The following is a 26,768-nucleotide window of genomic DNA, read 5'->3' as shown; positions in this document are numbered from 1 at the left end:
GCCGTCTCAGGCGCCGGCAGGTGATTGGCTATCTGTCAGGCGGTGGGCGGGTCCCTGAGGCCGCGCTGGGGGCTGAGTGGGTCGCTTGGCGCCTTCCGCAGTGGCGCAGCGAGTGTCTGTCTGAGGTAGTGTGGTGCATTTTTAATTTAATTAATTAATTTCTTTTTTGTATGAAAATTGTGATAGGAGCAGGCACTAACTAGGTAGGGATTTTCATTGCCCACCCCCGAGTCTTGGTTTTGCAGACACTAAGAGTCTGTGGGCGTCTGTGCAGAGAGGTCTGTGAGTCCTCGGGCTGGGGTCACTCGAGGTCCCCCCCCCCCCGTCCCCCCAGTTTAGAGCTGTCGCTTCTAGGTCTGAAACTGGTGCTTGTGTCTAGAAAAGAGAACTATTGTCCAATATTTAACCCTGTGGCTTCAAGAAGGCACCTGGTCAGGATCCAGGATAGCCTGCAAATCTAGCAGGTATTTCACAGATGTTTCTTCGGATTTGAGGAAAGATAAAATTCTGCAAAAATAAAATGGAATTTGTACTGGGGCATAAACTACCGTTCACAGTTTTACGAAGTGATATTATGAGCATTTGAGCTGTAAAGCTTAAAACATAAAACATACACAAAATATTGGGGGGAAAAGACAGCAATAAAAAAATGCTCACTTGAAGTTTATCATTGGCTTTAGAGGCATTTAATTGATTGTATTTTTATGCATTGAAATAAAGTTTCTTTAAATATGCCCAGGGCCTGAGATAGCTTGGTTATGAAGTGCTTGCCTGGAATTCCCCAGCACCCACATAAAAAGCCAAGCAGATCCCCACCTGCCTTTAATACTAGTGCTGGAGAGGAGCAGACAGGGTGAGGGAAAAGGGTGCTCTCTATCCAGCAACCTAGACAAATTTGAAAGAGACTTCAGAGTCATTGAGTCATTGTCGAAAAAAGTAAGATCAGGCATGTTAATAAGATTTTTTTTTTCCTGTTTGATAATATCTGGTGAAAATAAAGGTAGGTTAAAAAAGGTGAACAGCCTTTGAGAATGACATCCCACTGATACTATGCCTCAACCTCAGTCCATACACAGCTATAGACGTACTCCCCCACGTGGACACACACAAAAACAAAACAAAAGGTGTGTATGCCCTGGATGAAGTTTGGCTTTTTGTTTAACCATTGAAGACGTTTAGTAATCTTGTAATCATAAAACAGTATCAACAGTGTTGCCCTCATTTCTCTAAAAAGAGTCGCTGCTAAATATGTCTGTGTTGGCACTAACCATGCGAAGGGTTAGTTTAGCTTTGAATCAGGGAAAATTTACCCATAAACTTAACAAAAAACCACACTGATTGTGCAAGCTCCATTTCTTTTTTAGGTTCACTATAGGATACTTTCTGAGGAACTTTTTTTATTGACTTGACTCAAAAAGGTTTTCCTACATTTGGTATGAATATATTAGGGTGAAGAAAGCCAAGTGTGACTTCTGTATTAAAATTATCAATGGTTTTGTCTAAACTGAGTAGTGAAATAGAACTTTGATGTTTGCACTTGAAGTGCTTGTTTTTATATGATCATGGTCAAAATAAGCACAAGCCAGTTGAAGTTTCATGCATTGAAAACTAATGGCAGGTTTCACTGGTAATTTTAATAAATTGACACTAAACATCTAGTATTGACATTAAACATGCTAGGATTCTATCTAGCAAACCTTCAGAACATATGAAATAGGAATTTAAGTAAGCGAATTGGAAAGCTAGCTCATCACAGCAAGAATTTGAGCCCAGAAAATATGGTTTCAGTATTAAAACTGTTGACCACCATGTGATATAAATTATGCCGAATGTTTTAATGTTTATAGTTAGCCTCTAATTGCAATAAATGAATGGCTACTTTACATGTTTTATTATAATCTCCAGTGATTTACTGTTCATTTCTCAAATGGTTTTATAATGCTTGTGTTGCTGAGTTAGCCTTCCCCCTTAAAACAATTAAAAAGACATAAGCACCCAGAATTCAAATGGTGTGATTAAAAACCTTCAGATGTTCCTTTGTGTGTCCTCTCAATATCTTCACTGAAAAATCAGGTTTGTCTGTTTCAGAATTCCTAGTTCCTCCCTCTAGAACGCAGGAGCAACTGAGCAGAGCCTAAAAGGGAGCCCACTGCTCAGACCTGGGTCAGAGACCACAGCTAGCACCAAACTTAGAAGAGCTTCCAGGTCCTTGTCCTATCAGTATTTCCTTTGAGAATCTCTTCAAAGTCTGTCTTTACTTGGACTGAAACCATTTGATAGTCCCACTGCCTCCAGCTGACAGGTTCCCTGACTTTACTTTCTTCTCCCTCCTTTTCTTTTAGAAATGTATGCTGCAGTGTCACATGCAAACTAAAAAGCAGTATGGACTGTAATAAAAAATTAAAGTTTTTGTTTTTTGTTTTTTTTGTAAATGAAGGAACTTGGATATTTTCCTTAAAAAATCATTTTATTGAAACAAATATTCCTTAACATTTCTTTTAAACTTTTTTGTCTCCCAAGCGAATGTGTCTCTTTTGATTTCCTTACGTAGAAATTAAAACAATTGAAGTTTTAACTCTTTTTAAAGTGTAAGTTGAAGAAGATAAGCTAAAAGTGAAAACTACAGCTTAACAACCTTGTTTTAAGAAAGCTGCTAGTAAAACTGTAGTAGGCTAGTGATGAATTTGGAAGTATTAATTCTGACTGATAGTTCATCAGAGTGATGAAGGTTTACGAACGAGGTCTAACATTAAGAGGTTGGAGTTTGAAATATTTTCACCTTATTCATTTGTAATTTTTATTGTAATGAGCTCACAAATAAAATACATAACTGAGTTAAGGCAGCCTGTCAAACAAAGAGTCACACACTCCCAAACACTTTGCATTGCTGTGCAGTAACTTCAGAACACCCAGAGTGGCCTCATTCAGGGCTTTACCCTCTCACTGTCAATTACATTTTTGTGTACTTCTCCACCATAAACAAACACCCCCCCCAAAAAAAAAAAAGCTGTGACAAAGTTGAGGCTAGAAAAGCAATTAGCTTACATCCTCTTCATGACTTGTGTCCTTTTGTCTGTCACTGCCTTTCCTCGTCACTTAGTATTACTTGCCCTTAGGCTCCTTTCTAAATGTTACACTATACCCACACATGAAGCTCTTTCCATATGAACATGTATACATTAAAGTCTGGTCATGTATTTACCTATATACATTATATATAATGCAACACTACATGGACCCAGCATGTTATATTTATGTATTTATGCATATTTATGCACGAATGTGTCTTATTAAAGAAAAAACAATAGAGACAATATGTGAAAATAGAAGGAGGGGAACATTGTGGGGGGAACATGAACATGATATAAGGGATTGAAGATGATCAGTATACTATATATATGGAATGTTATGAGAGTGCATTAATAAATGCTAAGAAAAATAGAAATATACCTACTGATAATGATTTTATATATGTATATATTTACATATACATACATACATACATATAATGTTATGTTAACATCTGTCAGAAACAAAACTAATTTGTGTACTAATGAGATGGATATATTTATTTTTACACAAATGATTAAATCTTGGCTAAATATGGAAAAACAAACTCATATAGTTAAGTACACGTAAAATTTCTGCAGTGGACTTAGTCATAACATTTACAGTGATTTTTTTTTTTTTTCATACACAAGGAAACAGAGCTACATCCAGACTAAAAGTCATGAAGCTTTTAGGCTCCAGTTGTATTTTGGAATAGAATTCAGAGTTCCTAAGTTTCTATGGCCCAGATAGCCTTTGACTCCTAGCACCTTGGGCTGACTTGCCGTCTCTGTTTCAATTGTCATTTCATCGTTAAGTAGAGGGAACGGTTCTACGTTGTTAACAAATTTGTTTAAATTTTCCTTCAGATGGATTTTAAAATCGAATACACTTGGGATGGTTTTCCAGTGAGGCATGAGCCAGTGTGTGTCAGGCTGAATCCGTGTGACCAGGGAGTGAAGATGGAGGTTAGTGCTCCATTATTCAATGATCCTCCATCCCCTCTCGGAGAACCAGGAAAGCCTTTCAGTGAACTGTGGAATTATGAAGGTAAGTAGAAGTAGTGTGTTTTATTACAAACATAAATCTTTTTCTAATAACCTCTCAGAGAACTATTATTTTATCTTGCTGTTAGGAAGTAATATGCTTTTGAACAACTGACGCAGTTTCTGATCTTGCCTAACCATCCGTCATTCTGACTTTCCTCCCGTTACCCATGGGGCTCCAATGTACAAGCAGCGCAGAGAAAAATGGTAGGCCCAAATACAGATGTTTGTGCTGCTGCCACACTTCCTTTCTTTACGTAGACCATCTGCTATAAAAAAGTTCACATTCCCCATTTTGTCCTTTAAGAATCTTTAAATTGCCATCTTACCGTAAAAGCCTCCTATGTAGGGATTTTAGAGTGTGCTACTTACTGGAGAAATACTGTCAGTGTGAGATTTAATATTTACATTCTGTTGTCAGGTAATCTCACTTATCAAATTAAGGCCAAAAGGCAGACCAGGAAATTAAATGGTTTCAGGTTTGTTCTCTGACCGTCTTGTGCTATCTCCTTATCAAGCTGCAGGGTTCCTTCTGAGATTGTGTTCATGATGCTATCCCTGTAGACATCAGGTATTACATTACATAGAAATTAACAATTTTCCTCGAGCTCTCCCACTCAGTATATTTGGATTTCTAGTTACTTAATTAGCACAGAGCCCTTCTTTCAAGTAATCTTTTTTTCTAAGTCTATTTTTTTTCACTTTGAAGCCAGAATGAACTGTCTACCTCTCTAAATGAAAATTTAAATTTACTCTTCAGCTAAAGTTTTCTTTAATGGAAAAAGCAAATTATACTCAAATATGATTTCATATTTATTTTTTAAAATGTTTGTAGAAGTCTAGACAAGACCTGGCAAGTTTTAGACCAAAGTAGAAAGAAAAAGACTTGGGTTTTCACTTTGTATGTTTTATGCTGTTGTAATTACTTAGAAGAAAGATGCACTACATTTCACAATTAACTAATTTTTAAAGCTACTAAAGCTCAGAAAATTCCTCAAATTATAATAAAAATACCACCAATTATAAATAACCAGTATTTTTAAAATTAGTTTTTTTAAAAATAGTTTGAAAAAACATTTTCATGCTTGTGGAGGTGAGGGGACAACTTGGGGGAATGGGCTATCTCTTCCCACCATGTAGATTCTGGGGCTAACACAGGCAATCAGGCTTGGTGGCAAGCACATTATCTGCTGAGCACCACACAAGCCCCACTACTCTTGGGCACACACGTGCATAACATACACACATTTAAATGTCACGTACATTTGGTTCATGGCTCATACATTTAGTTACTTCCCTATAATTAACCTTTAACTATCACGGAAGTCTTGTCATGCCAATAAATATTTTACTGTCTTTGATTTTATAGCACCATTGTGTTCTTTTACATGTAACATATGCTGTAAGTAACTTCCTCAGTTTTGATGAATAATAGGTGATTTCTTTATGTACTGGAGATAATTTTATATAAGAAAAGATAGATGTTTACATCATCATTTCTCGTTTTTGAGTCATATTCTGATGGGTAGAATTCTATGTAATTTCTTTACTAGTGTCTAATTTGTATACTTGGGATAAATTCCAAGATGAAGATAACTGGCCCATAGTCTTCTGTCTGTGAAAAAATGTTGATTGCTCTATGGCCTCACCATCACTAGGCTTTATATTATCTTTTAATTCATGACAGACTTCTACGGGAGAAATAGAGGTTAACTTATTTTCTGTGCTTTTCTTCTAGGCTCTAGCTATCTATTTCGCTCAGTTTCTTAATGCGGATAGTATGATGATTTATGAAACTTAATGATTCACTTTTTATTCTAAAGAAATAAATTATTTACTGCTTAATCAAAATGAAATGTCCTATGTCTTGTCTGTTTTCCTAAGTTGTGGAAGCATTTTTTCTGAATGATACAACTAAGCAGTATTTAGAAGTGGAACTTTGTCCGTAAGTATAAACTGTTTTTCTTAATAATTATTACATGATTTGAACACATCTGTTTTCTAGTTATAAATTGTATGGTTGTAGTAAAGGTTACTAAGTTCAGCTAAGTAGAGGTCGTATTAACTGGGGTCAATTTAAAATATTTATTTGTTTAGAATACGTGTGTACATACATATGTATATATATGTATATATGTATATCCTACATGTTTGAGTGTATTAAATTGATGGTATTTTTGATTTATTAATATAAATGATTTTGTAGTAATGAAGTTTATTTTACAAAGTAAAAAAATTATTATAAACAAATTATTACTTTTTATATTTGCACTATCAAAACTATTTACAAGTAAAGGGAGAGCTCCCATCCCTAACCTAGACAGTATCTCCAATTCACAACCACTTGCAAAGGAGAAATAGTTTTCTTCAATAGAACACCACTGGATACACAAACCACACTTAAGGGCAGGCCCCATGCCCAGCAACAGATGGCTGATACAAAATAAATTCAATGGTATTTTGGAAGATATTTATTTATTTATTTACTTACTTAACTTATTTTCTCTTTGGGGCTTTTTTATTCGTTAATTTATTCACTTTTTATTTCAATTACTGCTCTCCCCTTCCAGTTCTCCCCTCACAGAGTCCTTTTCCTGTTCCTTCTCCTCTTCTCCTCTGTGAGGGTGGGAGACCTCAAGACTCTGAAGGGTTAGATGAATCTTCTCCTACTGGGAACAACAGACAAGACAGCCCAGTTTGGGAATGGATTCCACAGACAAGCAATAGCTTTAGGGACACTTCCCGCTCTAGTTGTTAGGGGATCCACGCAGAGACTGAACTGCACATCTGGTATATATGTTCCAGGACCTTGGTCCAGCCCATGTATGCTATTTGGTCGGTGGCTCAGTCTTTGAGAACCCCCAAGGGTCCAGGTTAGTTGACTCTGTTGGTCTTCCTGTGGAGTTCCTATCATCTTCAAGGTCTTCAATCCTTCCCCCAACTCTTCCATAAAAGTCCCTGAGCTCTGTCCAATGTTTGGCTGTGGGTCTCTGCATCTGTTTCAGTCAGCTGCTTGGTGGAGCCTCTCAGAGGACAGTTATGCTAGACTCCTGTCTACAAGCATAACAGAATCATTTATAGTGTTAGGAATTGGTGCTTGCCTATGAATGGGTCTCAAGTTAGGCCAGTTATTGGTTAAGCATTCCCTCAGTCTCTACTCCATCTTTGTCCCTGCATTTCTTTTAGACAGGACAAATTTGGGTTGAAAGTTTTGTGGGTGGGTTGATGGCCTTATCCCTCCACTTGGGGTCCTGCCTGGTCACAGGAGGTAGCCTCTTCATGTTCCATATCCCCACAGCTATGCATCTCAACTAAGGTCACCTGAATTGACTCTTAAGAGTCCCCTCCATCCCAGGTCTCTAGCACTTCCTAGAGATTCCCCCCATGACCCTTACCCTGGCCAGCTGTAGATTTCCATTTGTTCTCCTGACCCTCTGGTCCTCTCTCCTGTCTCTCCTCACATCTGATTCTGACACCTTCCCCCATCCCCATTCCTCTTCCCATTCCCTCTCCCACCCAGTTCTTTCCCTCCATCTGCCTATTTTATTCCCCCTTCTCAGTGAGATATAAGCATCCTCACTTGGGTCTTCCTACCTGTTTAGCTTCTTTGGGTCTGTAGAGTGTGGTGTATATTGCACTTAAGGCTAATATCCACATTTTCATTCATTCATTCATTCATTCATTCATTCACTTATTTGGGCTTTTAAAAAAGATCTTACTGGTCTTTTGTTTGTATGTTATGGTTTCTAATTTTGTGTTTTTATTTTTGTTTAATTGTGTGTCTTTGAGTGTATGTGTGTGTGTTGTATTTATTGTGTTTTTTCCTTGTGTGTATGTGTGTGTGTGTGTGTGTGTGTGTGTGTGTGTGTGTGTGCGCACACACGCATGTTCATTCTAGCCAGTTGTTTTATTTGCCTGTTTTCTGAAAAGAGAGAAAGAAGGTGTTAAGTTAGATGGGTGAGGAAAGGGGAGGATATGACAGGAGATATGACAGGAGATAGAGAGGAAACTGTGATAGGAATATATAGTATGAAAACATTTATTTTCAATGAAAAGGAGACATAAAGATATAATGAATTACTACCTCACAGAAATGTTTCCTTTTAGGTTCTTCAGTGATTAAATTGTACTATAAAATTGTATAGTCATGTATTTATTCATTTAGTTATATTCTTTCTAGCACATAGTATGCCATTTTCACATTTAATGCTAAGAATATAATCTAAGCCATACCTAAAGTTTCCAAGACTCACATTAAAAATATTACTCTTGCATTTTGTGTTTGTTTGTTTGTTTGTTTTTGAGATAAGGTCTTAATGTATAGCTCTGGCCAGTCTGCAATTCATGGCGATTAAAGGTGTGAGCCACTATGCCCAGCTGTCTTGGAATTTCTTTGAGCTTCAGTACTTACTTGGTAACTTTCTTTATGTCGTGACCAACTTTTATTCCTGAGTAGTTATAAAAAAGGAAACTTAGGCTCACCTGTTACCTAAATCATGGTATGCTTTTGATACATGAGATGTCTCTATATATTACTGTTATTTATTTTAGATGTCCCTTAAATGTTTCCCGGTATCAGTGTCAAATAACTTTTGTTCCTTTTTAAACTGACAAGAGAGCCCCAGTTAAATCTACATGAAACTTTAGATGTTTTTTCCCATATCTAAGGTGCTAATTGTTCGGTTTTTGTTTTATGCTAACTCTAACATGGAAAGTGCAGTTATTTCTAATTTTTTTTTGTTTTGTTTTGTGGTACAAGGTCTCACTATGTAGCCCTGGTTGGCCTGCAGTGCACAGAGATCACCCACCCCTGCTTCCTAAGTGCTGGGACTGAAGGGTGCTCACCCACTAGGCCTGCAGATATTTTATTAAAAATTTTTATTAGTTGTTTTGTTTGTTTACATTTCATATGTTTTCTCCTTTCTCAGTTTCCTCTCTGAAAACCCCCATTCTACCCTCCTGCCTCCATGAGGGTGCTCCCCTACCCACCCACCCCTCCTGCTCCAATTCCCCTAGCATTCATAGGACCAAGGGCCTCCCCTCCTTTTCATGCCAGAGGGTGTAGCCAACAGAAAATCCCAGATGCCAGGAAAGCAAGAGGCTCCCAGGATCCTGCAGATATTTTTTTTAAAAACCAGAATTAGATATGTTTTCATGTTACCTTTCAACTGTCATGACAAAGTATTTTATTTAAGATTACAATTATTCCTTATAAACTTTCATGAAAAGTAGGAAAATTTTAACTATTATGTGCTTTCTTCAACTATTACTAACTTTTACCTTACAATTGAAAAAGTTAAGACAAACATTTCTAATTTGACTAAAAGAAAGCAAAGAACTTGGATTTGCCAAAACGCCCAAGTTTAAGCTATAGGTTTCTTTTTTATTTGTTTTTCATTTTTGAAAAGCACCTATTCATTTTCTATAGATATTATGTGTTTGTGTGCATATGTGTGCCATGGCCTACATGTAGAGATGGGAGAACAATTTGCTGGAGTAAATCCTCTCTACCATCTAGGTTCAAGGAATTGAACCGAGGACATCAGGCTTAGCAGCAAGCTCCTCTACCTGCTGAGCCATTTCACTGGCCTCTGTCATTTTTATTTATGATGTAGTATCAGTTTATTTTTATGAAGTGACAATCTAACATTGGATACATAGAAAATAGACAATTTTCTCCTTAAGAAACTACATGGTTTATACATTGTGTATAAAATTTAAAAAAAATTAAGATCCACAGAGTGGTTTTATTTCATATACATCAGGATAGTAAATAATCAAGATTTTTTTTTTTTTTTTAGCCTCAGGCAGTCAATTCTTGTACTGGCTCAGCAACAGCTAGGAAATCAGCAAGAACACTGTTTTAATTTGCAAGAAGTTTTACACATCCTACAATCTTTCCAAAGCTCCGTAAAAACAATAAAATTAATCAGAAGATTGTTAAATGGAAAGGATTGTCTTCTGTTAGAGTACTTTACTGGAGAAAATCCTTCCTCAAAAAGGTCACAGAGGACCATCTGGGTAGAAATGTTTGGTAGACTTACAGAGGCAGGAAATTTACTTCATGTAAATACAGGCAAACCTTTGCTTCTTACTGAGTCAGATAATCCCACTTATTCATTCCCATTTGAAGTATTTTTTGAGAACACATTGTGTTCGTCTGTGGAGATGTGACATTGGTGCCTGAAGAAATGGTAGAAAGCTGTAAATCAAGTGGCAGACTTTCACGGACAGCAGTGTGAAAAAGTAGGGACAGTTTAAAGTCTTGCTTTGGTCAACTGTACTTTAACATTTCCTACCCAACTGCTGAGCCGAGAGAAAGTTTCTTTACAAGAAGAACCTTTGGTTACACTGTTAGATGAAGATTTGGAAATCAGCTCTAGCTTTCTCCTTGGGCTGCTTTAGTTTTGCAGCTGGTTTTATTTTAGCTCCAGTTATTATGATTATCACTCTGTTCCTTTTCTCATGAGTTATGTTTTCTAGCCAAATGAAGCATTCTGTGTGATTTCCTATCTATAAAGACTGAAAAGAAGGGAACAGCAAGATTGCTAGTGGGTAAAGAATATGACAAGTGGCGCCAGTCAGTGAAACGCTATGATTTGGCAGCAGTGGTTTGTGAAAAGCTAATTTCAGAGTCGCCATTTCTAAGTAATGTGACATACTAGCTTTCCCTGTAGTTATCCAATATTATATTGCACTTCCTAGTTATTTGGAAATTTACTAAAAGACACACATTCTAGATAGAATAGAAAGTAAAAAGATAATGTTTTTCTCTAGCACTCATGAGGAATTTTAATTTTAACAGGCATGGACAACATTTAGTTCTTTTACTCGCTGGAAGAAGAAATGTTTGGAAAGTGAGTAAATAAACATATGAAAAAATATTTGAATGCACAACATGTGCATCTGTGTTTCAACTTTCCTTTTTTTGTATTTCTAATAGAAAGACCTCGCATTATCATTCAAAGCGTCCAGAGGAGGGACTAATTGGGAAGGTGAAGCTTATATTCCTTGGAGTTATTTCCCACCAAATGTGACAAAATTTAACTCATTTGCAATCCATGGATCAAATGATAGGAGAGTTTATGAGGCACTTTACCCTGTGCCACAGCATGAGCTACAACAAGGACAAAAACCTGACTTGTAAGTAGAAAATAAGTGGAGGTTTGTTCTAACTACAGTTTGGAAAATGAGTTCTTGTGAGAGCAGCAGTCACTTGGTGCTTGATGATGACATATATTTAAGCACATGATAAGAGCTCTATGTTCCCTCATGACCCTCAGCTTTTGACTAGGATAGACCATCTTATTACTGCCAGCAAAGCACTTAATCTTTTATAATTGTATGAGAAAGTAAATTAGTGAGTGCTACATCAGCTATTACTGATATGGCTTCAAATTAATTTATGATCCTTTTCCTAGATAAAATAGCCAGCCAGGGGGATCTGTGTTTTGTGGTGTAGATAGATAAGCCTTTTTTTTTTTTTTTGGTTACTAAAGAACTTATACAGTAGTCACGTCTTTATTCTCTTGGTTGCTTCATTAGAATAAGAGGATCAGCTATGTTTCTAGGCAACCTTGCTTGTGATAAAATGACTTCTTAATTGATAAATGACATCTAGTTTAATTCTGAATGAATTATAAATATATGATGGAGACAGAGTGGCTTAGGGATTCCCTTTAACAGTATGTTATCTGTGGGGCTCTTGAGTTTATGCCCTATGTGTGGTTGTCAGACATCATGGCTCCTGTGAAGCAGCAGATATTTAGTTTAAGCAAAGGCACCTTCAACACTTGCCCCTTTTGAGTTTTTTCTCCTGGCATCTGAAGCTCTTGTCTAAGAACAACGTAGCCATGATGAACCTTCTAAATGCTTCATGTATTGCTGCAAGGACTAAAATGACTAAGGGCAAAAAGGCAGAGATGTCTAGCAACAATGGTGTTCCCAACTCAGATGCCTCTGCTAGGCTCTGATAACCATCATGACTCACCAGTGGTGACCACACTGAGTCCACTCAGAGGCAGACAGCAGGAACCAAAGTTTGCCCCTTAGAATATGACACCATTTTTCTTCTCATGTTTAACATTTCATGCTTTTCCTTGACTCCTTTTCCCCTTCATCTCTCCTAGCAGATGCCTGTATTCTTCTTGACACACTTAAACATCTGCTTGTGCTTTTCCCCCAGTATTGACTCTCTGCCTGGCTCTTTCTCTTTTTCTGTGCCTCTTTCTTCATTGTTGATTCTTAGCATCTAACTCTGGGATTTATTGATACAACTGTAAACTGGTTAATTCTGGCCAGGTGGGCAGTAAGGAATAGAAATCTAGATGCCACTGACTGAGTGCCATTATACTGAGGTGAGGTGCTCCTCTGGCTTCTCCCAGGGAAGTGTGACTGCACATTGGCTGAGATGGAAGAGTGGCAGAGTGATTGCTTAGAGCTCAGAGCTTTAGAAGTACAGCTGAAAGCCTTTGCTCACTAAGCCACTAGAGAACACTTTGGGATAGTAGTAGGTTTTTTGGAAAGAAAACAAGATCATCACTCTTGTATGTTTTATGTTTTACTCTTTATATTTTCTTTTTTTACTTTGTCAAAGAAAGAGCACAAATTTGTCCTCTAATATGAACCAGAACGTATCAAAGTTTGAATATAAGAGCTTATGATTGGTTTACAGCTAGAACAAGTTAGATTGATTTTTGTGTGTGTGTGTGCATGCTTGTAGATGTGTCTATGTGCACATGTATGCACGTGCAAATAGAGTCCAGAAGATAGCTTCATGTATCATTCTTCTGAAAGATTGTCCACCTCATTTGGCTTGGAGCTTACCAACAAGAGTAGGTCGGCTGGCCAGTGAGCCACAGGTCTCATTCTGTCTCTGTGTTCCCTGCACTGGGATTACAGTTGTGTACCCTGGCATTTTTACAGGTGCTGTGAGGATTGAATTCAGGTCCTCATGTTTCCTTAGCAGACACTTTACTGAGTTCCTTGAGAGTTGATATTTATTTTTCCCTTGAGCTGTGGGGGAACTATGTACAGAACTGAAGAAGGCTACTTTGAAATATGGGTGGGTGTTTTCAGAACTGAGTATTGGATAGCTTCGATGAGAAAATTGTACTTAGAAAATACATTTAACATTTGTTATTTCTTAAAATAGAATGTTGTACTACCATTAGTGTGACAAAACAAATAGCTTTATAGGACCACTGTTTCACAAATGTATAGTTCATTTCAGTTTCTTCCTTTCTTTACTTTTAGCCATCGTCTAGAATATTTCAAGCCTTTCAGTTTCAACACACTGCTTGGAGAAGAATGGAAGCAGCCAGAATCAGACCTGTGGTAATCTAATAAATTACATAAACACATTTCTACAACAAACATTTTAACAGAGATCACCGAAATGTAGTACCTCTGTGGTAAATTGTATACAGTGAACAAAGAAATAGAAACTCTGTGTAGCATAAAATAATTTTTACTTAATTCCTCTCCACACTTGAAATCAGTACAAAACAATACTCTATTTTAGTTGATGAGACTATCTATATCTGCTAAGGCATCAAGATAGAGGAGTTATCTAACTAGATATTTTTACTGAGTAAGAAGAAATGAAATAGTCTTGAATTAAGGAAATGGAGTTGATAATTTTACTTATAGATAAATGATATTTTCTTAATGTTGCTAAAAAAGATGTCAGAAACCTTCATTTGATTTTTGAAGTGTCAATCCTGGTTGAAGATTGTTCCCAATATAATAAATCAGTACCCCTGTCTCACATAAACGAGTGACGCAGACAAAAACTAAACAAAAGGAGCCTAAGAGTGAAACTGCACCTCAGATCAACTAGACACAGCTGCAGAGTTCCTCCAACAGCTGCAGAATGAACTCTGTTTCAGAGGCTTATCGAGCATGTTCCAGAATAAGACCAGTAACACATTTGTTGCAATTCAGGGAGCTGTAGCTACTTGGGTTTATTTATACTAGAAGACTTTTAGATCTGATAAACAAATTCAGCCAAGTGGCACACAACACAGTCAGAATACATACAAAAATAATAGATTTTCCACACCCCATTAACCAACCTGCTGAGAAATCAGAAATGCATTTCCACTCTCTGCAAAAAGAATAGTTAGAAACAAGCCTGTGCCTGCTTGTTAATTACCTTTCTCATGGTGGCTAAAGATAATTGACAAAAGCAAGTCTGCGAAGGAAGGATTTGTATTGGCTCACAGTGCTGGTTACACTCCTTCATAATGGGGAAAATATGGCTACAGGAATGTGAGGTGGCTTGTCACATGTGTCTACAATTAAAAAGCAGAGATGAATGGTGTGCTCAGCTCACTTTCTCATTTTCATTCAGCCTTGGACCCTATCCCGTGGAATGATGTAGACCTCATTCTGGGTATGCTTTCTGTTCTCAAACCTTTTTAAAAACACTCACACAGACATATTGATGAGAGCAGCTCCTAGGTTATTCTAACTCCATGTAAGCGGACAGGGAGATTAGTCATCATATCTTGCTGAGGTGGTGAAAGGCTTCTACAATGAAAGTTACAGAGCTTTTGAGAGAGAAATTGAAGAAGACACTAGAAGATGAAAAGACATTCCATGTTCTTGGATCAGCAGATTTAGTATTGGGGAAATGGCCATATGAAAATGAGCTATCTAGAAGTTTTTATGATCACTTTCAAAATTTAGATGACATTCTTCACATAGTTAGAACAGTATCCTAAAATGTGCTTGCAAACACAAAAGACCTATAATAGGCAAAGATGTCCTGAGTACCAAGAACATTATTGGATGTTCCTAATATTTGGTTTCAAGTTATACTACAGAATTGTAGTAATAAATGGGACCAGCATAAAAACAAGCAATAGAGCCATGAACTAGAGCAGAGGATCCAAAAATTATCCTACACAGCTGTAGATACTTAAATTTTGACTAAGGAATAAAAAACACTCATGAGAAACAATTTCCTCAACCATTGATGCTGGGAAAATAGAATATTGATATGGAACAGTAGAGATAAATCCCCATATCCCACCCTGTACATAAATTAGCCCCAAGACCTTAATATAAAATCTGAAACATTGAAGTCAAAAGAAATAAAATAATCAACAAAATAAATTTCATCACATTAAAAAACTGGACATGAAAGGAGATAATTAATGAAGTGAAGAGACAAACTATAGCAGGGGAGAATCAGAGTCCTAACATCCAGTATATCCGAAGTACTTAGAAAAACAACACCACAGCAAGGGAGGGCAAAGTGCAATCAATAAGCAGGCAGATCATCTACACAGTTCTCAAAAGAACTTGTATAGGTAGCTAATGATTATAAAAAACTTAGTGTCTTTAGGTTTTAGGAACATGCATGTTAAAACTGCGTTGAGATTTCATTTCATCCCAGTAAAAATGACTATCCTGAAGAAAGCAACAAATGCTGGTGAGGGTAAGGAAAAAGAGGTCAAATCCTCTATTCTTGGAGACTTATATTAGTATTGTCAACAGTGGAGCTATACTGAAAATAGAGCTGCATATGATCCAGCTCTACCACTTTGAGTACATCCCCCAAGGGAATCTGAATCAGCATAGCTGTGTTCATCACACTACCCAAGCTATGGTGTTGGTCTAGGTGTCTGCCTACGGATGAATGGATAAAGAAAACACATGCACACGCACACAAGACAGCACAGAGAAATGGCATACCATTCAGCCACAAAAAGAACAAAATTATGTCATTATCAGGGAAATGGATGGGACTAGATACTGTGTTAAGTAAAATAAGTCAGTCTCTGAAACAAAAATAGCTCAGGTTTCTCCTCCTGTATGAATGTTGAAGAAAAGAAAACACCTGAATATACAAGAGGAGACTATTAGAGAAGTGGAAGAGGATTTGAGGAGAGAGGAGAGACGGGCAAAAAGATGGAGTGGGGAATAAAAAATGTCTGTAGTTGTATACATGGATGGATCTGCCAATGTAAAACCTGCTATTCTGTGTAATCTTATCCAAGTAAAAATGGCTGTTTTCAAGAGAAGAGCAAATGCTGGTGAGGGGAAGAAGGAAAAAGATCTGTATCTATTATTTATATTAGTATTATTAACTGTGAAAATCAATATGGTGATACACAAATTAAAAGTTTCTTGTCTAGAAGTCTCATATTTTGTGCTGTGTTTCAAAGCTTGCCTCCTAGTAGATCTGTGAGCTTCTGCATCATCCCTAGTCCTTCCCAACATCATTAGCTCAAAGGCCAGCAGACTCACAGAAGGTAGTTTATCACTTAAACAGACACTTTCTTGCCTACTCAATGGTATAGTTTTCCATCTCTTCTGCTTTTTAGAAAAGATGTGTGTGTGTGGTTGTTGTTATTTTTTACATGTATGCAGAAGACCAGGAGGCCAGAAGAAGCCTTTGTAACTTCCCAGAGTTGGAGATGTGGGTAGTTGTAAGCTGTCTGATCACATGGGTTTTGAGAATTGGACTTGGGTTCTCTTCAAGAGTAAGTGCTCTTAACTACTTTTCCATCTCTCCAGCCTCTCCCCTCTTTAATAGCCTAAGTTGAATTTTTAGAGGCTCCTCTTAGGAAATATATTTACACACACCAAAATAAAAAACAGAATAAAGCAAACAAATGCTTCTCCATCTTCTTTTGCAGATAAAAATGACCATGCATTGGTTTGTGTCAATGCAATATAAATAGTTGTGTGCTGCATAACATTTTGACCAGTAGCAGACTGCTGGTGCTGCTCCCATAAAGTTCTAATTGAGCTGAAATGTGATCTTTTCTAGTGATAGCATAGCCACTACACTATTATGGCACAATGTGCTATATGTTTGTGGTGATGTTTGTATAAAAAAATCCTACTGCACTGCCAGTTGTATCAAAGTATAATAGAGTTTTACACAGCACAAAATGCTTGACAGTGATGATAAATGACTATGCAACTTGTTTATGCATTGAATACACTGTATTTTTATTATCATTTTGAAGCTTATTCCTTATTAATTTTTTGTGATAAAATAGCATTCTATATTATGCTAGCAAAGAATCTTAAGCAACTTATTTTTAGGGCATTTTGTGTTAGCATCAATAGGTCACATCAAGTCACATCTAGGTTTACATAAGTGTACATTATGAACTCACACTGAGACAGAAATCAAATATGAATGTATATCTGAGAAAATCCCCATGCTATTAAGTGACATGAGAGTCTATATTTGCTCTTAGGTTGGGCTTCAAGAAAGTTGTTTGAATCTGATGGTATACCTCAGTTGGTGGAGTGTATAGCTAGTATGTGCAAGATCCTCATCAATCCTCAGAATGATAAAAAATGTTGAAAGAAGGAAGCTGATATAAAAGGTAACTGTAATTTTTATCCTTTGCCCTTCAACTGCTTGCCTAAAAATTACACAGCATGTATGACACCATGGAGTCAACCCAGGGAAGGTTTAGTTAGAAGACTGAGGAAGCACAGTAGTGTTACAATATAGCTGGACTGCCTACCATTGGACTTGTTATGAGAAGACACTCCCTAATTTGTTCACAAATCTAAAATGAATGAATGTTCCTATTCTATTTAGTCAAATGAAATTTCTAATGTGCATACACACATATATACATATATACATATACATTCAGATAGCTAGTTGAAGGAGAGAATATTTCAACAAATATACCATGAATACATGGGGAAAATGAACTTTGACTTATCTTTAAACATTATATTTAAGAATTAATCTAAATGTGACCGTTATGATAAAAAATTATAAAAAACAGTGCACAGGAATTGCTAAACATCAGCAACAAGAAGAAGATTAAACTGGACTTCATCAAAATTAAAACCTGATGGGCCAGAGAGAGGTTTCTCAGTAGGTTTCTCATTTAAAAATGTTTGTTGTACAAGCCTGTTGACCTGAATTCAATCCCCAGAACACACACTGGTTTTTAAGGCTGGGGATGGACTAGAGAGATAGTTCAGTGGCTAAGAGTACTTGCTGCTCTTGCAGAACACCCAAGTTTAATTCTCAGGGCTCACGTTGGGCAGTTCAAAACTACTTTTGACTCCTGCTTCTGAGGATCTGACAATCTGTCTCTGCAGGCACTTGTACACAAACACAAACACACATGTATACAAATGGATACATGCACACACATAAATAAAATTTTAAAAACTGGGTGCATTAAATTAAATAAATGCCACTCTCTAAGCATCTAAATATATTAACCTGTGGGAGGGGCCATTTTGATTCAAACCAACACAGTCATTACCAAAGAAATGAAACCTAAAACCACCCGGTACCATAAAACAAAAGTAAAAGGTGGCTAAAGTTTTGAAAATATTGCTGAGTGATAAAACCAAAGCAGATCACTATGTACAATTGGTTATCAGTTTAAGTCTGCTGAGACAAAACACCAAGCATACATGTTTGACTTGAAACAGGTCCATTCCTTAGGTAACAAGTGACAACAGAAGTCTAGGATTTATTGCAGGGCGGTCCTTCAAGGCTCAGGAGTGCTGCTTGAAGCTAATGTCTCCTTTTGTTTCGGCCTTTTTCTTTTAGTGCTTTCTGCCCTGGCATTATATTCCAGAAGCATATGAATCACTGGAGTGAAATGTTTCTGGCCTCTTGTTTAGGATGGTCAGAGGCTTAAGAAGGGCCTGAGTGGAATTAGCTATTCTTTCCTATCAACATGTTGCATTTCATGAACAATCGAATTATTCTTGAACAATATATATGAAGAAAGGAAAGAATATTACGTTTGGTAAGGCCACCAACAAATATATTATCTTGCAACTTGTTGAGTCACTTCATTATTTGCTATGTTTCTCAGAGAAATCATGTTTGTAGAATTTTTATTCCTAACATCACGGAGATGTAAACAATCAATTTTCCATCCACAAGTGAATGCTGAAGATAAGTGATTGGGGTAATGAATATGTCAGCTTTCTATTACTGTGCCAAAATGAAAGGTAGCCTAAGATCAAGAAGGTTTATTTTGTCTCAGTTTCAGAGGATTCAGTCCAAGATCACTTGATGCTGTTACCTTTGAGCTTGTGAAGAGTCAGAATCTCAGGGGCAGAGTCTGTAATGGAGGAGACTTATTTCTTAGCACCAGAAGCAGAGAGGAGGCGTCTGGTCCTCAGTACTCCATAAAGCCTTAAAGTGTAAGGTGATGCTCCTTTACTACCTTTCCCTGGCCCCCACCTCTTAAAGGCTTGGTAACAATCCTTTCATTCGACACATGTATCTTTGGTGGGGCATTTAAGATGTTAATATAATGCTTTTAGAAAAGGAAAATAAAGAATAAAGGACTACTGAAACATGTAGCATCTTAGATGAAACTCAAAAATGTACTTTGAACAAAATAAACCAGAGACAACCAGACTTACATATGTCAAGGTTGCACTGAGTTTTCATTTATCCATTTAACAATCACTACTGCTAGTGAACAGTGGCTTGTCTCTATTTATTGAATATAAAAAATTGAAAAATTAAAAAAGTTGTTGCTATAATGTGAACCTGACTGTAGGAACAGTTGTTTATCTACTGGTTTCCTATACATACCACCTTTCCAACCCTTATTTCACCCTAATCCCTTCCAAACCTCCAACAGTAGGTAGAAGAGAAATTTTCTGTTTCGCATTAACAGGTCTGTTAATATTGCATTGGTCTGGCCTTGTTTATACAGCTCTTTTTAGGTAAGGCGGGTTCATACCAGTTTTCCTAGGACTCTGGCTCTTACAATCTTTCTTTTCCTTCTTCAGAAATGTTTCCTGAGTCACAGATGGAGGAGCTGTGGTATAGCCAACTTTTGTAGAAAGTGTTCTCTCCCTCAATGCTGCACTTTTCTGCACTGATCTAGCTCGCATTACTCCTTATTAGGAGGCTTTGCTATGCTGCTCTGTCTCTACTTAATGCCTCTGACATTACTCAAGGTAAGAATGACATATTTCTTAGAATCATTTCCTGTGATAGTAAAGACAGTTTAACCAACTCCCTGTAATATGCTATCTTTTAATGGACTGCAAAGAGCAACTATTTAGTACTTAGATTGTTTTCAAATTCCAAACCATTGAGAGCTTTGCCAGGTAAGTCCCACTTGATTGGTCCTTCAGCCTTCCAATCTGCATACACTCTATGGACAGCCATTCTAGTGCCACATGACCAACTGGATCACAATGGCATGTTGAGGCTTTCTGTCCCAAAGCTTTTATTTCCCAAGGACAAAAATGACCTTGTGATAAAGGACAACTGATTTTTTCTTTTAAGAAATAATAAGATTTTGCCAAAACTCAAATAGCCGTGTTATCTCTGAGCTTTATACTTGCTTGCAGGACTCTTTGAGGAAATGACTCATTTCCCAAAGTTTGAAGAATGGCTTAAGTTGTTTCAGGCATTTCTCAGATTGAGTCGTATATGAAGCCTAGCTGGTTATTTTAGCCCTCAACTCTTCTTTCTATGGATGTAGTTAGCTTGTTAGTGTCAACACAGTGCACTAAATTACTCCTGAGGGTTTTTTTAAGACCAAAAGATTCACTTACTAGACCATGGAAACATGCCAGAAAATTTACAGATTGCTGTGGTAACAGTGAATTTACCCTGATATTATACCATAAGTACATGAACTGTACCTGGACTCTGAGTTGGAGTTTGTAAAGAAGGCACTCTCCCATGCAGGGAAGCATGAGCCTTCTTTGCCTTTTTTCACTGTCTATATCCTTCTTCACATTACGTATACCTGAGGCAATCAGAGGAAGCCAACTTATTTGGTCTTAGGCAGTCTGTTGTGTATTTTTAGTGACTACCTAGACTATGTGGTAGCTAGAAGAGTGATTAAAAAGAGAGTTAGTGGGAAATCAAACCTCTATTATTTTCTTAATTAGAACAATGATCTGTTGTCGCCCTCTTAGGAGTTCAATATTACTCAATGATAAAGTTCAGTATTACTCAATGACTCATGAAAGTTTAAAATTTCTCATTTATTATAACTAATTAAAATAGAGTGGAGTCAGCTTAACCAATATCCTTTATAAAGATAGTAATTTCAACCACAGAACTCTTAGCACCTAAGAGGTATTTTACTCAGTACACATGTCTGCTTTATTTTATCTTATTTGTGTGTATGTGTGTGTGTGTGTATGAATATGTGAGGATGCATATATGCTGTCACAGATATGGAGATCATAGTAGATGGACTATGAGCTTCCAGCCAATTTTTCTGTTTCCACTTGCCATGTCCACATAGGAATGCTGGGATTATAGCTGGCTATCATCACATCTGTCTTTTACTTTGGGTTCTGTAGACTGAACTCAGGCTTATGGTTTTAATTTTACCCACTGAGGATACTCCCTTCTCACAGATCTACTTTTATATTGAAAATCACAGTACATTTCTACAGACTGGTGTCTTATAAGTAACTATTATCCTTTTTCACCATAAATTATCTTAAATCAACCAAATATATCCTGCTGAAAGCAACCTATAAATAAAGGCTTTCCTGTAGCAAATATTAGTTTGTTTGCCAAGAGATTTGTCACGATCTGACTTATAAAGACATCTTGACTGTTATTTTTCCCTAGGACATCCACACACAAAAGAAGAAAGTGGATTACCAATCCATTGTATTTGTCAGCTTTTTGGTACTCTGACAAAATATATGTTATATGTAATAGTTTAAAAGAAAGAAAGACTTTTTAAAAGGAGATTCAGACTATAGTTAATTTGCATTGGACTTGTGGCAGCAGTGTTGTAAATATTTTCTCGTATGTATCTGGTATGTCACTCTCCCACTACTAATTCTCCATGGCTAGTTCCTTCTCTCATTATACTATAATAATAGGATTTCTTAAGACTCAGTCCTCAGACTTTTACTATCTCTATGTTAGCTGATGTGGTTACCTCAGACAATATTGTGATTGAAAGTACATTGCACATACTAATAATTCCCAATTATATAGCTTAATCTTCCTCATCTGTGCCAGAACATTAAACTTTTTGATATTATCACTAAGTTATCAAATGAATGATACATATTTGCATGCCCAGTATCAAATACTTAATTCTAATACCTTACTCACTGCAAGTTTTCTCCATTTAGTGAAGGATGAGTTTTTCTGTAGCTCAAACCAAAAAATTTTCACTCTACTTACTTCACTCTATTGACAAATATATCTACTATACTTTTGAAATATATTGAGAAACTCACCACTTCCTTACTCTCTCACCTTCCTATCTCCCTAGCATAAACCACTATCGTTTCCAGATAGTTGCAACTCTGAATAACTTCAGTAATCTGTAGTTCATCTCCCTGTATCTCCCCTTGCCCTGACTCATTCCTCTACTCAAAAGCCAGAATCTGCTTTATAATTTATTTTTTTCAATTTATTTATCTTTGTTCACTTCTTTGAGAAACTATGTTTCTCCAGTTGACCTGGAACTTGCCATGTAGAACATGCTGTCCTTAAAATTACAGTGTTTCTCCTGCCTCTGTCTCCCAAATATTGGAACTACAGGTTTCTATCATCATATGACATGCTAGAATCTACATTTAAAAATCAGTATAATTGAAGTAAAATTATATAAATAAAATGTACCCATTTTAATGTACAATTTGATTACTATAAAATGTTTGTGTTTTTCGAAGGCAATATTCTGTTTTTTGTTTGTTTGTTTGGTTTGGTTTGGTTTTTGGTTTTTCGAGACAGGGTTTCTCTGTGTAGCCCTGGCTGTCCTGGAACTCACTCTGTAGAACAGGCTGGCCTCAAATTCAGAAATCCACATGTCTCTGCCTCCCAAGTGCTAGGATTAAAGGCATGCGCCACTACCGCCTGCCTTGATGGCAATATTCTTACCCCTTGACAATGAGCGGTGCTAATTTATTTTTTTCTTATTGTTTGTCATATCATTTTAATCAAATGTTAGTTGGTTAAAACTATACACTCTTTTCCATCTTTTTTTTTGGATCTGGAAGCCACCACTGGTATGGTGCATTTGTCATTTCCCATTATGATTTGTTCCTCTTTGTTTTTCAGTAGCAATCAGTTGTCTAGACATGGACTGACATGGACTAATTGTTTCACCAGTTGATGAACATTTGGGTTACTTGTAGTTTATGGTTGTTTTGCATGAAGTTACCAATCATATTTCTATGGTCTTTTTGTGAACATTATTTTCTCTTTGGTGAGTCTACGCTTGAATTCAGAGTTAATTTCTTCTCTTCATATTTAGCATCCTTCCGTTTTCTCACCACTCAATCAATGACTATATTTCCTACCAAAATTTTAGCACAAGAATGGGGCATGGCCCACTTCAATACATAATCCTGTAATTTATTAAACCTCTGTTTTTGGCTTTTGTTCATAAAACTTCCATAGAATCTTTCAAGCTGATCATTTACATGCTTCTGAGCTCTTAACACACACACACACACACACACACACACACACACACGGGGGTGGGGGAGGAATTAAGATTGGATATAGTGAACTTGGAATCTTTTTCTGTTTTTCCTACAATACAGAAGTCAAGACATTCAAAGCTACACACATAGTCTAGCTATGTTATGATTAGTAAAAATGGAAAATACATTTTTATTTATTATTCTACTTCTTACAAAGTAGAAAAATATAAAGTCCCAGTAAAGCACTTGACTCCACCATGACAGAATGAAAGAATGAAAGAAATTCCCTTAGAATATGACTTCATCCCGCTCAACACATGATACTTGGCTGACAGAAAAGAAAACTACAAAAGTTTAGTATTTTTTTTTATGCTTGTCTTGCTCTGTTTTGTAATTTTGAGCTTTACATTGTCAATCATCTTTCAGTTAAATAAGCTTCCAGAAGACAGGGATTATGCCTGAATTACCTTTCCCATACAGTATCACATGAATATTGTGCAACCAGGTATTGCAAATAATTTTGAATAAATATAATTTAATTAATATGTTTCAACATTTTAAATGTATAATATGTAGCTTAAATACTAAAGATCTGAAATTTGTTGTACTGAAAATATTTTTTAAACTTAAAACAAATAAGTAGGTAAGTATTTTCTCTCTACTAACAATACTCTTATTATTTTTAGAGCCTAAAGAGTCTTAAAAGAATAAGAATTATTTATATTCACTATAAGTTACCTTGCAGAGTTAGGCTTTGTGATATTGGCCTTACTATGTTGTTCTGACTATAAATTTACTACGTATGTCTTTTATGTTATTAAATGAATACATCCAAGGACAGTAAATAAAATTAATCATAAACTTTGAGTAAATAATGAAACTTAGTGCAATAACCTATATAAGGTATATAAAACCAAAGATCTTTAAACATGACAGTAATCTTGAACCTCATTCCTATTACAATGTACTGCATAGGCTCTGGAGGCTATGTTTTTGCACAAAGATATCTGATTAACTTTTGTGATTTTTTTTTCAATCCAGTGGGGAAGCAGTTACTCGTCAAGAATGATTATAATTCTGTTTTTATGAAGAATCTGCTGGCCTTTTTATTTTTATCCCATATTTATGATAAAATTGGTGCAATAAATGTTTTATTAGACAGAGAAATTGAATACTTCTAATTGTAGGAGTTTTATAGAAATATCGGTTTATTAAAGAATATTTTTAAATGGTTGCTAAATTGGGATAATGTTTCCAGGAGTACCTGAGGAAACATCTAAAAATAATTTCACTTCAGAAAGCAAGAAAAGCATAACAAGAAGGTGGCAGATGGCTCTTAAGCATTGACTGCTAGAGTCTCAGAGGATAAACCTGGGTAGTTGGAGAACCATTATGTTATAAGCTTTGTCTTATTATGTTCTCTTCTTCCTTCCCTTCCCTTGCTCTTCTTCCTTTAGAGACTTTTTACCAAAGAATATAAGTTGTTCTTAGGCTGTGGTGGTGATAGGGTGGACTTCTGCATACCTCAGCCTCTGGAGTGCTTGAGTTGTTTTAGGTTGTCTAGTTGTATGTCTTTCTTTTCTTTTTTTCCCCAACATAATATTTTTATTGAATATTTCAAAATTTTACATAATGCACCCTGGTCACACTCACTTCCCAGTCTTTCCAGTTCTGTCCCCCAACCCTGTGGCCCCACCCCAAAAAAATGAAAAAGAGAAAATGAAACAAAACAAAAAACCTCCAAGTCCAAATTGTATTGACCATATACTCATTGGGGTATAGTCAAACTCCTAGTGTCCAGCTCCTTAAAGAAAACTGGGCCCTTTCCTACCTGCACCCACACAGAAGTCATAAATTTTGTAGTTACATTTTGGCTTCCTTATCACAATTTTTAAGAGTTCTCTTCAGATGACTTCCTATCTAGGCTGCTACTTTTCGAGGGACAGTTTGAGGAGGGGTTGTCACAGAAGCCTTCTATGACTCTCAACTGTGAGTCTGCAGTCATCTATACCACTGAAAAAGTATCTTCCTTGCCCTTTCATAGTCAGTGGGAGTCTACTGGCTACTTTTGTGTCAACTTGACACAAGCTGGAGTTATCACAGAGAAAGGAGCTTCAGTTGGGGAGATGCCTCCATGAGATCCAGCTGTGGGGCATTTTCTCAATTAGTGATCAAGGGCCCCTTTTGGGTGGGACCATCTCTGGGCTGGTGGTCTTGGTTCTATAAGAGAACAGGCTGAGCAAGCCAGGGGACGCAAGCCAGTAAGGAACATCCCTCCGTGGCCTCTGCATCAGCTCCTGCTTTCTGACCTGCTTGAGTTCCAGTCCTGACTTCCTTGGTGTAGTGGCTATTCCTGGTTGTCAACTTGACTATATTTGGAATGAACTACAATCCAGAATTGGAAGGCTCACCAGTGACCCTTATCTGGAGGCTTGGAGATCCTTATCTGGATCTTGGTATGGAGATCTTGAGCCATAGTGGCTATGGATTCCAGAAGATTAAATCTCTGAGTTTAAGGAACACACGTTTAATCTGGGCTACACCTTTCATCTGGAATTAAGGGTGTGGTGGAACACACCTTTAATCTGGGCTACACCTTCTGCTGGAGACAATATAAGGACATTGGAAGAAGGGAGTCTAGCTCTTGCTCCTTCGCCTGCTTGCTATGTGAGACTGAGTAACTGCTAAATCCTTGGACTTCCATTCACAGCTGCGACTGAACCATTGTTGGGAATTGGGCTGCCAACTGTAAATCATCAATAAATTCTTTTACTATATAGAGACTATCCTAAGTTCTGTGACTCTAGATAACCCTGACTAATACACTTGGTGATGAATAGCAGTATGGAAGTGAAAGAGGAAAATTACTGAACACCTGAACTCTCCATGAACTCTTCAGCTCAGAGTCCTCTTACCCCTCCCATCTAGGGACTGTTCCCGGAACACTCCTGAACTTTTTACCCCAGAGTACATTCCTGAACTCTTTACCCCAGAGTCCGACCCCCTCCCAATTGAAAACTGTTCCAGGAACATTTTTTAGATAAGGGTCTCCTGGAACAAACCTAGTCCTACCCCTCCTGAGGACTGTTCCAAGAACATTTTTGAGATAGGGGCCTCCTGGTACTACCCCAGAATGTTCCAATAGATCGGGTACATTGCCAAGATACAGGACACGACCCCTTGGTTACGAAAAGCCCCTTGGAAAGTCCCTGGGAATAACCTTTGGCAGAACCCCTTAGTGACGCACATTTGTACTTTCCCTGCCCTGCTCCCCCC

General features: G+C 37.0%; 1 protein-coding gene across 10 annotated transcripts; it reads left to right on the top strand.

Moving 5' to 3' along the window:
- The first annotated feature begins 65 nt into the window (after positions 1–65).
- Positions 66–26,768, top strand: CUNH4orf33 (chromosome unknown C4orf33 homolog). 10 transcript variants are annotated; one of them, XM_085835916.1, is made up of 11 exons: positions 66–125; positions 3,918–4,098; positions 5,979–6,039; positions 10,900–10,951; positions 11,038–11,237; positions 13,350–13,430; positions 16,476–16,588; positions 17,318–17,449; positions 18,652–18,853; positions 19,097–19,256; positions 19,857–26,768. In XM_085835916.1, coding segments are annotated over exons 2-7 (576 nt in total). In that variant the 5' UTR covers positions 66–125; the 3' UTR covers positions 16,477–16,588; positions 17,318–17,449; positions 18,652–18,853; positions 19,097–19,256; positions 19,857–26,768. The 10 variants fall into 10 exon arrangements, with proteins under 10 accessions (XP_085692042.1, XP_085692038.1, XP_085692034.1 ...); XM_085835912.1 differs by having other exon boundaries at positions 14,449–16,588; XM_085835908.1 differs by lacking the exons at positions 16,476–16,588; positions 17,318–17,449 and having other exon boundaries at positions 19,857–20,027; positions 25,787–26,768.

The sequence above is a fragment of the Mus caroli genome, unplaced genomic scaffold (assembly GCF_978045245.1).
Source record: "Mus caroli unplaced genomic scaffold, Mus_caroli_1 scaffold_3, whole genome shotgun sequence".
Classification (NCBI taxonomy): domain Eukaryota; kingdom Metazoa; phylum Chordata; class Mammalia; order Rodentia; family Muridae; genus Mus; species Mus caroli.
This window is presented reverse-complemented; position numbering and strand designations above follow the sequence as displayed.